The sequence below is a fragment of the Tupaia chinensis genome, unplaced genomic scaffold (assembly GCF_000334495.1).
Source record: "Tupaia chinensis unplaced genomic scaffold, TupChi_1.0 Scaffold000076_1, whole genome shotgun sequence".
In the NCBI taxonomy this organism is placed as follows: domain Eukaryota; kingdom Metazoa; phylum Chordata; class Mammalia; order Scandentia; family Tupaiidae; genus Tupaia; species Tupaia belangeri.
This window is the reverse complement of record NW_006159536.1, coordinates 3,697,195-3,714,856: the sequence shown is the minus strand read 5'-3', so window position 1 is coordinate 3,714,856 and position 17,662 is coordinate 3,697,195. Positions and strand designations below refer to the sequence as shown.

General features: G+C 36.0%; 1 protein-coding gene across 1 annotated transcript in view; it reads left to right on the top strand.

Annotated features, from left to right (window-relative positions):
- PARD3B (par-3 family cell polarity regulator beta) overlaps nt 1–17,662 on the top strand; it is a 1,250,195-nt gene that overhangs the window by 577,525 nt on the left and 655,008 nt on the right. The window contains exon 4 of the mRNA XM_006142461.3: nt 3,958–4,067. Coding sequence (XP_006142523.1) covers nt 3,958–4,067 — 110 coding nt within the window. The remainder of the gene's footprint in view (nt 1–3,957; nt 4,068–17,662) is intronic.

Here is a 17,662-nt window from a genome sequence, read left to right as displayed (position 1 = left end):
TATCTTTTGAACTTTCTTCCCACCGCATTGTTATTTATTTTTCCTTAAAAGCTTCTATTTGACTTCTATTGTAAGATTATAGCTGGTCTAACATAGAAGTAGCTTTTACTATTTTAACTTACGTATTATTCCAGGAAAGTTAATTTGACTTTCAGGAATTCAGGTGTCTGAGCTGATAGGATAACGCAGCTCACAATAGTGCTCTCTCTCCTTTTTATTGGGGTGGGGGAGTGGGTGGGCGGGTCGTCTGCATGAAATTCACTGCCAGATAGTGCCATGTACAATGTGAGCCTTGTTTTATTTCTGTTTCTCATCAGTTCTTTGATGAGCAATTGTCACCTGGTTTCAAAGGATGAGACTGTCAGAGAACAATCCAAGTCTAAAGTCACAGAGCAAGCAAAGGTGAAGCTCAGTCTGTTTGACTACAAGCGATGGTCTTCCCAGCATGCTGGCAATGACAACAGTGTGAAGTCTCTGCTCTTAGGTTATAACCTCCTTCAGTACACAAGTTAATGTTTCATTTAGTTCCTCCCCCCGCCCCCAAAGATGTTCCATAAAACCAGGTGGAGTTATCTCCCTTTCATTTAAGTTACCTTTGATTGCAAAATGTGACTGACTTTTTCTCTGCTATACCTTTGGTTTTTGTTTTTTAAATTGCCTGACTATGCAAGAGAGAACAAGCACCCCCCCACACACACACCTCACACTCACATTTACACACACAAGATGTGGTCATGCCACAGTCATGATTTTCAAGCTGCCAGACCAGGATTGGGACTGCTGTCCGCCATGTGAGATCTAACTCTCAGTACAGAGAACTTAACCACTGAGCTATGAGGCCAGCCCTTACTCTACTGTGTATAGAAGGACTTGCCCAAATTGACTTTTATACCTCTAATTATTGACCTTCTGTTGTATGCTAGGCCATATCCTCCTTTGTGTTTAAGTCGTAACTGTCTTTTCCTGACAGCCATCTTCAAATGAAGTTCAGCAATTTAAAAATTAATTCTAAGAAAGGTTGTTTAAAACTCTCTGAGATAACAGTTCATATTTAAAGATGCTCATTATTAATTCCAATATGGGATGATTTGCACTTGTTATTAACACATGAAGACAGCCAAAGAAAAATTAGAAGGTGACTCAACAGGAGACATTCAAGTGTGGCATGCAGAGAAGTAGAGAAAAAGAAAACTCATTTCTGATGAGCTGAGAGTATGTTCAACCAAGATGTAGCCATGTTAAAGTTTGTTTTTAATGTTCCAAATAGCTGGTACCCTGGTACAATCTTGAGCCCTCACCTTCTGTAAAACACACTACAATAACATATCGATTGAATATACAGGCCTGAAAATATATTATTAAAAAAATTATCTTAAATGTTTTAACATTTTGTCTGTAAAACAGTAGATACTGATAATAAGTGAGGAGTCATGGGCATGTGTCCTTAAAACTAAACTATCTACTGGGTCTTCTTTAAGAAAAAATGTATGTATTACCTTTGAAAAAATAATCATTCTCTCTCTCACACACACCTGTATTCTGTATATATACATGTACAAGAAGGCTCTTTTTCTATGCATGTGAGAAGACTTCATAAATTTTGTGGAAAAATACTATGAAAAATATTTTTAAAACCATACATAGTTCTTTTCATAATACACATTTTCCATGGACTTTTTGAAGACTGTGTGTGTGTGTGTGTGTGTGTGTGAGAGAGAGAGAGAGAGAGAGACAGACAGACAGACAGATAGACAGAGAGAGAAAGAGAGAGAGAGAATATACTCAATTATTTATTTATTTTTGACACAGATAATTTGTTAGTGATCCATGGTGATTTTACTTGTTTTTTTTGTTTGTTTTCTCTAATTCGACATTATTGATTTGTATCATAAGAGCTTAGTTAAGTTCTTGAAAACAAACCAGTTCCATGGAGTTTGTCCATTTTTTTCTTAATTTTAAAGATAATGGATTGCGGGGACCAGCAGTTAGCGTAATGGCTATGTACATAGTTGACCGCGGTTCGCGTCCCAGACCCGGTGGCTTAAACTCATGCTGGGCGGTTTGCATCCCAGACCTGGTGGCTTAAACTCATGCCAGGCGCATGTGCGTGGGTGCCCCAGATCCTGAGAGGAGAATGGAGGAGAAGGGATTGCGGTGTGGCCACCTCCCCACCCCGGGGAGTGATTTCTCGCTTTCTGTCTCTCTGTCTCTCTCTCTCTCTCTCTGTCTGGCAAAAACCTCTAAAAATAAAATTAAAGATAATGGATTGCTTCTGAGGATATTATGTTTAGACTGATCGTTTATATCATGTTACTGGTAATTGAAGGATGTAATCTGAAAGGAATTTAGTCTTCACACCCTCTGAGGGAGAAGAAAAATATGGGTGTGTACTTTTTCCTTAAGTATCAATGATGCTTTTTCTTGCTTCTGTTCTTATTTTTTAAAAGAATATTACATTCAGAGAACAGTTGCCAGTCATACAATTATCAGTAAGTCAGTTGCTTGAGAAATTTTTGAGATGAAAATAGAGAGGCAGGGAATAATTTAGTGATGAATCTATTAATAAAGAAGAAATAAAGGGATATAAATTTGCACTTTATCCTTTTGGCAGAGTGTCTGTATTCTAACTAGCATGTTAACTTTTTCATGAAGTTACTTTTTAAAAATTATCTTCTGTATTCATTCACTTTCTATCAAATGACAGAGTCATTCCTTACACTGAGTAGTAATATTCCACAATGTATATGTGCCATGTTTTTTCAATCCAGTCATCAATTCTTGGCCAGTTAGATTGTTTCCAGTATATACATACTTTGAAAAACCATATTGTGGACTATGGAGATGTAGAACAATTAAATGTGACTAAGTATAAAATGAACAAAGAAATCATCTTCTTCATAGACCAGGATAAGAAATACTAACCATTCTGTTTTGTGTAGAATAAAAATTTTGAAGCACATAGAAAAATTAAATTTGAGGATAACTTGCAAAACGAATAAAAATATTTCTTTAAATTGCAATAGCTTAAGAGGTTTGGAGTTATTTTTCAGAATATTGACAATGGGAAACTGCATTTCAACTGTTCTCCATTCTTTTCCCAAATGTACAGAAATAAAAAGTTAATTGTTATATGAGAGTGATATTTAAACCACAAGGAGGTTTTTTTTTTTTTTGCAATTTTTCTCTACAGTGGCTATCTTTGTATAAAACAAATTGTTTTAAGTCTAATTGCAGTCAGAATAGTTAGGCCGCTGGCTCTGCTAAGGTTGAATTTCATTTGAGCTCCTAATAGTATGATCTTTTTTCAGAATTTAATAACTGACTCAAATATTTAATAGTGGAAGCTTCTATTAAATTAAAAAGAAATCAGGATATATTTTTAGAAAAACTAACTTATTTTCTTTATCAGTTTTATCTACTCTTGGAGAAAAGGAAGAGAATGGAACTAATCTCTTTTTGTACTTAAGTAGACGTTAATGCTATAACCACAACAAATAATTCATTTCAGTAGGTATCATTATTTGAAAGATTTGGGAAGCACAAAATGGCAGTAATAACTACACTTCTAACTCTACTGAATAGCAAATTAGACTGACTGTGGGAACTTCTTCATTTATCTCCTAGAAAACCATTTTTTTAATACTGACATATTTTCTAGATCACTTTTTAGATTGCACACTGTCAACTTTTGCATTGCCTACCAGTTTCTGTTAAATGCAGTGGCTTGTTTTGAAAGTTAAATGGGGAAAGATGAGAGTTGAAAGATTTTGTTTCCTTGGTCATTCTATTATAAATAGATAACAAAGATCATTAAATAGAGTAATTTACAAGCATCCTTGGAAATAGAATGTTTTTACACAAGAGCTTGTTGTAAACCTTTTTAATTAAAGTGCATTATGCCATACACTCTCCCCAGCAGGGTGCTTTTAACCTCTCACCTCTTATTTTGTCCTGCAGGCACTCCACTGCTGGTGAGGAGAAGCAGTGACCCAGTGCCAGGGCTGCCTGCTGACACCCAGCCAACCGCGTCACACCCTGGTGGCCAGAGTCTGAAACCTGTTGTTTCTGTAGGTATCCTGCTGTTTGCATTTCTAATGAAAAATCGAAGTGCCTTAACCATAGACAGATTTTAGTCTTCACTAAGTCGATAATTAGATAGAGATCTTTGATGGAGTATATGGTATTAGTTATAATAGGTATAACAGCTAGTATGAGCTATTGCTATTATATAATGATAGTAATAGCCATCATGTATTAGCAGCAATTACGTGTGTAACACGGTTTTAAGTTGTCATCTAAACTTCCACATGAAGGTAAGTGGAAGTTTTCATCTCCATTTTACTGATAATAAAATTGAGGCCAAGGGAGGCTCAGTATTAATAATTTGGTTAAGGTCACATAGTATGTAGCAGAGATAGTTACTTAATTCAGTCAGTCTGGATCTGAAGTCTACATCATTTTTTTGGTTTTATTTTTAAGAAATAGCTCTTTTTAAAAGTTTTAAAAGGCAGAGAATAGGAAAGTGAGAAATCACCTCGCCTTCCCCGGGGAGATGGCCATGCCCACAATTCCTTCTCCTCCATTCTCCTCTTGGGATTTTGGGCATGCATGCACATGCACCTGGCATGACTTTTAAGTCACCAAGTCTGGACCTTGAACCACACAGTCAGCCATATAGAAATCCAGATCCTTAACCACCATGCTACCTACTGGTCCCTAAAATCTACTCTTTTAACTGACACCTATGTGCTTCAGCTTCGTAATGCTCAAGGATATACTTTATGTATTTTTGGTATATTGACACAATGTTTTGCAAAGTCATACCATGGTGAATAGTAATAGAGTTTCAGTCTCCTAATATCATAGATACATATTGCCAGTTTGGATTTTAGGATCTCAGCATTCAAATGGAAGAAAAATTAATATATATACCCAAAGTGCTTATAACCAGATATGTACTTATAACTGTTATAACTAATGGATTAAGTAGAGAATAATTTTGTAAAGACAATATTCTTCTACCATATAGGAGTGTGACATCTTTTTGCTAAATCTTTAGCTGCTTTGAAAAGCTATATATATGGATCATCCGTCTGTTTATTAATAGTCCATATATTATTGTAGTATGTGATCTACAGTAATAACCATATTAAAAAGTTTCCTAAAAGCAAGACTCTTCAAGTCTCACTATAACAAGTTAAAAACAATCATTATATGTGTGTGTGCTTGTATGTATATGTGTGGTTGTACACACAAACATAAAAACAGATTCTTCCACTTTGGTGTATAATATTCCTAAGAACCATTATCAATGTATATGAGGTAATGGAGTCTTTATACCAAATTAATGGACATCTACTAATAAATTTGTGGCAATATTTTGACATATTTATTAAACAAGGAAGGAATTGTCTTGAAATTATTTTAGATATAATTTTTTCAATATTTTTCTCACCTATTTATAACTATTCTTTGAAGGAAATATATTTAATGAAACAATAAAAATCAGGTGTGTGCATTCTACTTTAAGTTTGATTTTGCTTTCTATAAATGCACATTAATTCAGACCATATTAGGCCTAATTATATTGGATTGAGGGACAAGAACTACTAAATGAGAGAACTACATATAAGGGAAGTACTACAATTTATTGGTAATTTTTTTAAAGAATTATTTTATTTTAACTTTACTTTTTTATTTTAATTTGATCAGAGAGGGACAGAGAGAGAGAGAGGGAAAGTGAGAAAGCAAGCCACCAGGTCTGGGACTTGAACCACGGGGGTCATGTGGGAGTCTATTGCCCTTAACTTCCACACTGCCTGCCGGCTCTTTTGGTTATTTCCATAATATCTACATATATCTACATACCCTAAGAGTGTATCTCTCGGTTTGGCAGGCAGCATGGTTGTAGGGGCCCCTGACTCCCACATGACTTACCATAGTTCAAGACCTAGACCTGGTGGCTTGCTTTCTCACTTTCCCTTTTTCTCTTTCTCTGTTCCTCTCTCACTTTCTTTCTCTGTTAAAATTAAAAAATAATAGTGATAAATAAAATTAAAATAATTCTTGAAAAAGAGTGCATCTGATTAATATATTACCATAATTGCATGCACAAAAGCCACCAGCATTTGTTTTCATATTTCCATCATTTAGGCTCTGTGCTTAGACCAGTTGAAATGATATCATTATTGTTTTCTCTGGAGAAAATTCAATTACTATCTTTCTGATAAACTCAGTTGCTTAACCAAAGTATGACATCAGTGAGTACCAAGTTGGGGCATGGGGCAGGGAGATAGATTATAACTAGGAAAGACGTATATTATAATTCAGGAAGATGCGGGCACCCAAAATCCTTCTACTTCACCCTTTCCCAAATTATCAAACATGGACTGAGTTCTTGTGTGTCAATAGTAAAAATGAAAACACTTATTTTCTCCTTTCCTCAGAATGTTCTTGGTAGACGATGAAGTACAAACCTCAGGCTCAAAGCATGTAGAAAATGCTCATTCTATGTCTTTGATTTAGGAGTTCAAGATATATGTATGTCTAGGGAAAATACCAGAAGTTCACAGCAATTAACTAATTTTCTAATTAATTAATAATTGATATAACTCACCCATTCTCTCTTTTATCAAAAGGGTCTACCAGGTAAATGTTTATCTGCTCTGAGATCTGGCTCACTCCAGGCAAGGATGATGTTTTTGTTGATACCTTCAGATTACTTGTTTTTGAAAAGTTGGAAGAGTTGCACTTATTATGATCTATTGGTTAAGATATATACGCTCAGACATACTGGAATTTTAGTTTAGTTTAATGTCTTCATTGTGTAAATGATAGGAAAAGTTAGTAAGTAAAGACATGCGAGCGTGTCTATTCTTACCTAGAAGAAAGATACATTTGTGTGTGTGTTGTAACTTTATTCATATATCCCTGCCTATGCAAACTTGTGGACTATTTAGTCTTTTCAATATGATGGCCACTAGCCACACATGGCAATTAAGCACCTGAATGTGTCTGATTCAAACTGAGATATGTTTTAAGTAGGATGTTCACATTGGATTTAAAAAAAACACGAAAGTATAAAGAAAATAATATAAAAGGTCTCACTGCTGATTTTTATCTTACATATTGAAATAATATGGTTGGTATATTGAGTTGATTATATTATTAAAATTCATTTCACCTTTTTTTTTCTTTTTTAAAAGAAAAAAAGGCTACTACTAGAAAATTTAAATTACAACAGTTTTTTCTGTTTCTGTTGGCCACTGCAGCTCTCAACAGAAATAAGAATTGGGTATAGCGTTAATGAAATGGTGTGAAACCCTTGGGGACAGATCTTTGAGTCCACATCATCTCTTGGGTGGCAGCATGATTAGGTTTTCCTAGGGCAGTCCTAGTTCATGGCTGTGGTTCTGGCATAATTATTAATAGTGTACTCACTAACTCTCAGAGGTGTCCCTGCATGGATGATAAATTATATGGCACCCTACATGTAGCTTTATAGTCACTTACATTGTTTTCTCAGAAGTAGTCTTTCAAAGAAACCATGAGAACATAAAACCACAACTTTTATATCAGAGCACTCTACAGCAGAGTTCTGCGTGGCAAGGACCTGGGCCAAGAGACTTGGAGCCTTCAGATTCTTTGCTATCTCTGAGTCCATAATTCCATCTCATTATTTCTCAGTAACTTTGGTTGTAATATATTTGATTCCTATGATTCGATAAGTGATTACAAATGTGGGCAATGTATGATAATGTAGCCATGTAGCAACGAACATGAAGAATAATTGCTTAAAAGACCATGTTCAGTTGCATTTCAAGTCCAAGATCCAAGTTGAGGGGAAACAATCAAAATCTCCATTTCTTAAACAGTGTTCACATGTAAGTAATTCACACATGGCAGGGCCCCAAGTGGGTTGTATTCAAATGTTCTCAAAAAATGAAACTTACTTATAACCCACAGCATAAGAAGCTGTAAGGGTAAATACTTTACACATTTGATTATGTTGAAATAATGCCTTTAAAACCACAGTGGATAAACAAACAAACAAACAAACAAACAAAAATACACAGCTGATGACTTGTTATTTTTAGTTGCACTTCATTTGACTTATCATAGAGGGAAGTTTTTTTTTTTTTCTTTTTCTTTTTTTGGAGAGTTTTTTGCTATAGGGCGCGTGCACTCGCCAGACAGACAGAGAGAAAAATCACCCCCTAGGGGGGATGGCCACGCCGCAATCCCTTCTCTTCCATTCTCCTCTTGGGATCTTGGGGACGCACACACATGCGCCTGGCATGAGTTTTTAAGCCACCGAGTCCAAGACGCGAACTGCAGTCAACTACGTGGGAGTCCAGCGACATAGCCATTACACTAACTGCTGGTCCCAGAGGGAAGTTTTTTCACTGATGCTCAGAGATACATGTTTTCAAAACACTGGAAAAAGTTGCACTTATTTTCTCATGAAGTTTCTGCACATATATCAATATTCTATATTTAAGATGTACACTTTCAGACATGTTGAAATTTCAAAAGGGACTTATGTTAGAAAAATCAAATTTTCTGCAAGCTTCAAATTCTGTGTATAATGAGAAATCACCACATCTTCGTATTTGGTATTTGGAGTACCACCAGATACACAGCGCTGAAATTTGTTTTCCTTCCTCTTTTTATAAATCTACCTGGTCATCAGAATAGTACAATTATTAATAAACAATTAAAAATGGCTATTTATTTTCCATGACAATTACAAATTCAGATCTCCTGACTGCTTTTGAATTAAAGATAGAGAATCCTGGGGACAGGACATTGATTTTAGTGAGAGTGAGTCTGCATGTGGGATGTTTGACCTTCTTTCCTTGATTATAAACTGGTGTTTTTGGCTTAAGGGCATACCATAAACCAGGTTCTTGAAACTGATGTTCCCAAACTTGTGGCTAGAACAGAACTCTAAAACAGATGTGACTTTTTTCCTTAATATCCGGTTAACTACTATGGCTGTTTTGTATTTTAATGACTGTTTATAGTTTCAAATTTAACCCCTAAAGCAAATTAATCCTGCAGGGCAAGTAAATTAAGAAGTGGATTCCTGAAAATTAAAATAGTGTGATTGTTCTCAGATAGTAAATGATGCTGTTTATTCTAAAGCTGTTATTTGTCTTATATCACCAAACTAAAGAAAATATTGTACTGTCTTTTAAAGGTTCATGTCACATATATTAAGTCATCAGGAAAGTCATGATTAATTTTTGCCTAGAAAAACATAAAAAAATAAGTCATAACTTTCCTAATGACTATGTACACACACACACACACACACATATAAAATATTTATCTATGTTTGTTATTTATATATTTTTTTTAAAGCTGGCAGTATTTGAGATTGTTAAATTGAAAGTCCATGGGCAGGTTGCTGGGGAATCTGCTAACTCTGGAGTTTAATGTCATGGCATGGGGTGTGTATGTATGTGTGAGTTTTAAGGGGTCCTGCAGATGGTATAGTGGTTACATCATTGGACTTGTACGTGACCAACAGTGGTCTGAGTCCTAGACCCAGCTGCTTGAAACTCACGTTGGGTGCATGTGTGTGCATGCTCACAAACCCACATGAGAATGGAGGAGAAGGGATTATGGTGTGGCCATCCCTACAGTGGGATGGTGTGAATTGTCAATTTCTGTCTCTGTCTCTTGGGAGGGTGTGAATTCTCAATTTCTGTCTCTGTCTCTCTCTCTCTGGTGAGGGCATGTGCCTTGCAGCAAAAATCTCTCAAAAAAAAAAAATAATAATTCAAAGGAGACCAAAAGATCAAGAACTATTGTTTTAGTGGTTAGATGGGTAATAAGATAGTATTAGGAAGCCATCAATTCTCAGAGTAAGAAGAATTATAGAGATTGTGAAGTAGAGAATTATCACCCTCTCCCTGCAAATGTGTGTAAAATAATTACAATTGTTTTATTATATTATTGCCTTTCCTATTCAACACATAGCATGTACATTTGAGATTTTAAGGTAAATAGAAGTTTTTGACCTTCTGTATTAAAAGGCCAAAATCAACTCTTTAGTCAGTAACAGCACAATTGTTAGCGAGTCTCAGATTGGGAGTAAAGGATGTTCACTGGTTGTGTGAAGACACCCTATGGAAAGTGTTTCAAGTTGTCCAGAGAGTTGGATTAAGCAGAGAAGTGGAAATACAGTGTTCTTTGAAGGTTTGGTATTCTGTCAGCAAACGAAGTGGCAGAGAAAATATTTCAGTGAATAGCAGCATTCTCTTTGTGTTCTGTACATAATTTGATAGAATATCGATTTGAGAAATTTCACTTGGTAAGCTACATACCTTTCCCTGTATGTCCTATATATTGAAATTATAGTTTATGTTGCTCCTAGATTAAACTGTCTCAGATCCATGAAAGAAATCATTGAAATATTACAGATAAACTTAAATAGATCAACTTTTAGGATTAAAATCAATGGATTGCCTCTGATGTGTTAGAAAACTTTCAGTTTTAGGTTATAGTTAAAACCCAACATAAAACTCAGAAAACATTCTGAATGACCAAATCATGTTTTTTTTATGCACTAGAAGTATATTTAAGTATCCAGCTGGCTGGTGGCATGGTAGTTAAGGGCTCTAGACTCCCATATGGCCAACCTCGGTTCAAGTCCTGGACCTGTCGACTTCATTTCTCACTTTCCATTTCTCACGCTCTCTCTCTCACTCTCGCTCTGTCCCTATCTAGTCAAATTAGATTAAAAAAAAGAACTATATTTAAGTAGCTTTAGGAACCCCAGAGCTAAATAATTACTGCATTCACCACTGTACAGTGGAGAGAAGGCTCTCTCCATTGTCTTCCGATGAGGAGGGATGGATGCCGAAAAGCAAAGGGAAAGGAGAAATAGCATGTAATATATAATTGCATTATTTAGAGATACTGAAACCTATAAAAGGTTTTTCTTTTTTTTCCCCCTTGTCACAGTGATTTAATAATAGTCCTGGTGTTTGTAACTCCAGCTGTTCACGCTGTGTGCTGATAAGACCAGAGCTTGGAGACACATTGCAACGATGGTTTTCATATGGCTTTGTTTTTAAGAGATAAAGCTGCCATCCAGTATTTCATGGGACCAAACGTTTGCTTAGTTTGGCAAGTTTAGGCAGCTTAATTTCTGAAGCATTTATGCTTATAAGAATCAAGTTCAGGTAGGGAAAATCCTAAAGCCCAATTGACTCTGATACAGAGTTCTTTCAAATCGTATCTTACAGAAGACAGGGAAACGCATTTGGACTTTCTGAATGACTGTATCATGACTAATCAAGGAAGCAGGGAAATGTTTCCCCTGCTCAGGTGTGTGTCTCCTCATTGTTCCTGGGTCTAACCAAAAACTGAGAGAGAGTGGGAGAGAGAAAATACAGAGAATGCCAGCAGGTCCAGGATACAAACTGTGGTTGGCCATGTAGGGGTCTAGCACCTTAACCACCCCACCTGCCAGCCCCGCCATGGACCTTTTATTAGTACTTATCTCTCTAAAATATAGCTGCTTGTTTACATGCCTGCAGTTTTATAAGACTGTGAAATCCTTAGAGGCATGGACCACTGTGTTCATTTCTGTCTTCAAGGCCTCAGGCACAGTACCTTGCAAATAACAGGCTATCAATTAAAACTTTTTTCTGAGATTAACAAGATGAATTCAATTCAGCAATTTTTAACCAATTTTCATTCATTTTGTAAAGATGTATGTGTATGTATATGTTTATGTGAATTCTCTTTAACACACTATTTTGCTCCCAAGACAGTTTAATTTTAGACTTTTTTGTCTTAGTGTAATATATTAATTATCTCTTGGTATTGTCAAGGAGAGAGAGAGCTTTTCTTGAGAGGCTTTTGCTGTCGGATACATGCACTCACCAGGCAGAGAGAGAGAGAAAGAGAAATCATGTATCATGATGGTTAAGGGACTGAACTTATTATGTGGCATATCATGGTTTGAGTCCTGGCTTTGTCAGCTTGCTTCCTCACTTCCATTGTTTCTAGCTTTCTGATAAATTCATGTGAAAATAATAATCATAATAAATAAAATAAATCTTAAAAAGTAGTGAATTTAGGGTTCTAAATTTGAATTTTTAACTTGTTTAGTTATGAATTAAACTTTAAATTTCATGTTAATGTTTGAGTATTTTTTTTTTTTTAAGTTTTTGCTATAGGGCAAGTGCACTCGCCAGACAGACAGAGAAAGACAGAGAGACAGAAAGCGAGAATCACCCCCCAAGGGATATGGCCACACCGCAATCCCTTCTCCTCCATTCTCCTCTTGGGATCCTGGGCATGCACACACACACGCCCAGCGTGAGTTTTAAGCCACCAGGTCCGGGACACGAACCATGGTCAACTACGTGGGAGTCCAGTGACATAGCCATTATGCTAACTGCTGGTCCCAATGTTTGAGTATTTTTAAATGTTCATGCAATGAGGTTATCTTTCTACCCAAAACACCAAAAATCTGTTTTTATTGGTCAAGTAAATCATATCAAAAATATTTTTAAAATGCATGTAAAGATCACAACATAAAAATACATATGTGCATACAAATGTACACAATTCTTTGTGTGTGTGTGTGTATGTGTTACAGGGTGTGTGTACTCACTGGAGACAGAAGTGGGGAGTGAGAAAGCACACCCGTGAGGTATGGCCATGCTGCAGTCCTTTCTGCTTCATTCTCCTTTTGGAATTTTTGGCATGCACACATACATACCCAGCAGTTTTTCAAGTCACTGGTCCAGCACTGTACCTATGCAGTTGGCCATGTGGACCCAGCTGCAGCAACCTCCAGGTCATCTGCTGACCCTATATTCAAAAATGATTTACAGGAAAGCTACCACCTACATTTGTAAAGTAAAGTTTAAGTAGTCACATTTTTTTATAAAAATACTTTTTTGTTTAAATTTAATCTATTTCTTTTCTTTTTTTTTTTTTTAAATTTGACCAGAGAGGGACAGAGAGAAAGTGAGAGTGAGAAAGGAGAAAGAGAAAGTGAGATTGCAAGCCGCTATCCGGGATTTGAACTGCGGTAGGCCATGTTTAAGTCCTGTGGCCTTAACCACCACACCATCTGCCAGCCCCATTAGTCACATTACTTTAAAGTGAAAGTCAAGGATATAGATTGTGTCTTCCATATGTTCTGAACCTCCATATAGACCTTTTATTTTGAAGACATTTAGTACCAAAAGATGTCATGAAAGGTAAGGGTTAATGAGAGCTCACCTTGAGAAGAAGCAAGACAGTTGGTTTTAAGAGGGAAAGGGAAACTTTTATTTATTTATTTATTTATTTTTCTTGAGCATACTGTGATTCACAGAAATCTCTTGGTGAGGGAGTTTGTTCCTTATGATATAAATTCTTCTGAAGTGCAAGTTTCATTTTGGTGTCTGCTTTCAAAATATAGTAATAGATTGACATCGTATAGATATTTAAAAGAGTTTTCTTTCTCAAGAGGGTAGCCTCTTTTTTTTAATGGCTCTGTACGTTAAAACAGAGCTCTGATTTAGATGAATCACATTTTAAAAGTAGCTACCGTGTGTGCTTTACGCTTGTGGAAACATACAGCATCCTCATAAGCAGCATGAGTACTTGTCACCATACAGCTTTTGATGTCTGATTAGATGATCATAGGGACATCTGGAGACAGTTAGGTTTGAAGTAACTGGTGTGTAGCACTGGAGACTCCAAAACCTTCTGACAGATTTAAACTGGTTAAAATGAAAAAAAAAAAAAACAAAAAAACTTTTAATAAATCATTTTTAACTTGAAACTGGCTAAACATTTTCAGACTGACAGTTCTGATGTTTTCCAACCAATTTTTCAGTCATTTTTCCAGATAGAACTCCCTGAAAGTCCCTACATTCTAAGAGAGTAAGTAGTATTTTCAGCAAAATCCCTAAAACCTATCTCCTTTTGAAAGTAAAAAGTAGATACTTAAAGCATCTGAAGTGAGAATTATTTGACTTACTTAAAGAAATTGTGTCTCCTTTTCCTCTGCCTTTAATGACAGTCACTGTGCCCATCTCCCAAGCTGTTTTAATTTTAACTTTTAAATAATACATATATGACATTAAGCTCTGTTCTTATGGAAAGTCAGAGATAAAAAAAGAATCATCAAAGCAATTAAAAATGTTATAGCATGTTATTGCACATTTAGAACACCTATCAAAAGTTCCTAGATTATGTGGTCAAAATTTTAATACTGTCATAAAAATATAGGCATTATTTACTGAAAAGTTGTTTAATTTGTTCTTTGAGACTTTTCTAGGATGAAATTGTTTTTTTTAATATAATTATTATTTACTCAGGAAATATATGCATTTATTATGAATATATTTATAAAACCTGACCTTATGTACACCCATAATTCATATATGAGGGGTCTTAAAATATATACAAAATGTGTATTATGAAAAAATATGCATATATTACAAAACTTTTTGCTCTAAAATTAGTACTTAAATCCCATTTTTTGCCATAAACTTTTTGAAGTACCCTCGTATGTGTTTACATGTATATATCATTTTTTTTTGCCTTGACTGTGTTGATTATTCCCTATTCCTCCAGGGCATATTTTGAATTTTGTCATATAGCCTTCTTGAAAAACATTTCTCCCTTCTTTATTGTCAGAAAATACATAGAATATTTACCATCTTCACCATTTTTTTTTCTTTTTTTGGAGAGATTTTTGCTATAGGGCGTGTGCGCTCGCCAGAAAGACAGACAGAGACAGAGAGACAGAAAGCGAGAAATCACCCCCCTGGGGGGATGGCCACGCCGCAATCCCTTCTCCTCCATTCTCCTCTCAGGATCTTGGGCATGCATGCACACGCGCCCTGCATGAGTTTAAGCCACCGGGTCCAGGACTTGAACTGCAGTCGACTACATGGTAGTCCAGTGACATAGCCATTACGCTAAGTGCTGGTTCCACCATCTTCACCATTTTTAAGTGTACAGTTCACTGGTATAAGTATGTTCATATTATTATGCATCCACCATTATCCATCTCTAAAACTCTTAAACCTGGAAACCTAAAACTCTATATCCATTCCACAGTAACCCGATTCTGTCCTCCTTCCAGCCCTTGGAAGCTGCTGTTTTTATTTTTCTCTATGATTTTAACTACTCTTTGTATTTCTTGTATGTGGAATCATGAAGTATTTTTCCTTTTATAACAGGTTTATTTCACTTAGCACAATATCCTCAAGCTTTATCCATGCTTTAGCACATCACAATTTTCTTCTTTTTCAAGGATGAATAATATTTCATTGTAATATTTCATTCTATGTGTGCCTCACATATTGCTTACCCAATTATCTATTGATAAACCCTTGGGTTGCTTCCAAACTTTATCTGTTTTGAACAATGTTGCTACGAACATTGGCCAATATCTCTTTGACACCCTGCTTTTGTTTTATACCCAAAGGTGGAATTGCTGGACCATAATATTATTCTATTTTTCACTTTTTTTTTTTAGACAGTTTTGCTATAGAGCATATGTACTCTCCAGAGAGAAAGTGAGAAATTACCCCCCTGGGGGTGCGAAAGGGGATGGCAATGCTGCAGGTCCTTCTCCTCCATTCTCCTCTTGAGATTTTCGACATGCATGCATAGGTGCCCAGCATGAGTTTCATGGCTCTGGTACGTGGTAGGCCATGATGGAGTCCAGCACCTTAACCAATACACCACCTATTGCCCCCCTATTTTTCACTTTTTGAAGTACCACCAAATTATTTTCCATAAAAGTATGTTATTTTAATTCCCAACAAGCGTGTACACAGGTACCAATGTCTCCATATCTTCACCAGCATTTATTGCTTTCCATTTTGTTTAGTTTTTTTTTTTTTTAGAGGCTTTTGTTATAGGGTGCATGCACTTGCCAGACAGACAGAGAGAGACAGACAGAAAGCAAGAAATCACCCCCAGGGGGGATGGCCATGCCGCAATCCCTTCTCCTCCATTCTTCTCTCAGGATCTTGGGCACGCACGCACACGCGCCCAGTGTGAGTTTTAAGCCACCGGGTCCAGGACGCGAACAGCGGTCGACTACATGGGAGTTCAGCGACATAGCCATTACACTAACTGCTGGTTCCCATTTTGTTAGTTTTTATAGTAGCCATTCTAACAGGTTTGAAGTGATATTGCATTGTGGTGTTTGAACGTCACTAATAATTAGTGATGTTGAATGTCTTTTAAAGTGCTTATTGAATATTGATATATGTTCTTTGGAGAAATGTCTATTCAACTACTTTGTCTTTTTTTTTTTTTTTTTGGAGAAGTTTTTTTGCTATAGGGCGCATGTGCTTACCAGAGAGGCAGAGAGACAGAAAGTAAGAAATCACCCCCTAGGAGGGATGGCCATGCTGCAATCCTATCTTCTCCATCTTCTCTATTCTCCTCTCGGGATCTTGGACACGCACGCACATGCATCCGGTGTGAGTTTAATCCATCTGGTCCAGTACTCGAATCACTGTCAACTATATGGGAGTCCAGTGACATAGCCATTCCACTAACTGCTGGTCCCACGTTTGTCAATTTTTAAGGTGAGTTATTTGGTTTTCCTGTTTTTGAGTAATTCTGTCCTTAAATTTTGAATATTAATCAGTTTTCAGATATATAATTAGCAAATATTTGCTCTTTCTATAGGTTGCCTTTTCACTGTGTCGATTGCATCCTTTGATGTACAAACATTTTTCAGTCTCTTTAAGTTCAGTTTGTCCATTTTTTATTTTGTGGCCTGTACCTTTTGTGTTATATACTAGAAGTCATTGCCTATTCCAATGTTATGAAGATTTTGGCCTGTGTTTTCTTCTGAATTGTGTAAGTTTGCCTCTTTTGTTTAGGTTTTTGATCCATTTGGGTTCATTTTCTATATATGGTGTTAGATAATGTTCTAACATCATTGTTTTGTGTGTGAATATGCAGATTTCCCAACAACAACTCTTGAGAAAGAACAATTCCTTCCCAATTGAATGATCTTGGCTAGATGAAAATGATTTGACCATATAAGTGAGATTTTATTTCTAGGTACTTGATATCATTTTTTATAGAATAATCCCAAATTAATTTTTATTTTTCTCACAAGCCACAAAGCTTTATATATGCCATCTACAATGTTTTACACAGGCAATGATTTTTTTCTTTGTGTCTTTGCCAGTTGTTTCTTCTGCTGGAAAAATAGCAAATATCATTTGTCCTCCTTTCTTCTAGTAAATCTCAAAATATCCTTCAAAACCCAATGCCACAGTTTCTTTCTTTACAATCTTTACCTGTTCCTCCTCTGTTCCAGGTATAATTTGCTGTTTCCATCAATAGCACTGTGGAAAATTTCTATTACGTGTCATCCCAACTCATGTTATAGCTTACTACGTTGTCTATCTCTTTTACTAGAGTCTGGGCTGCTTGTGATTCAATTGCATTTCTTTCTGCATACCCAGAACATTGTATCATTCCTAAAGAACAGCAGCACTTATAAATAGTTTATATGAGGAATATAGTATATTTACTGACCATACTATTACCTATTTTTAAGCATGAAACAATGTAATTGTAGTTTTAATACTATTAATCTGCATTCTAGTTCTACCAACAAGTGTCCATATGATGCTACCCAGGATGTCACTGAGAGAGA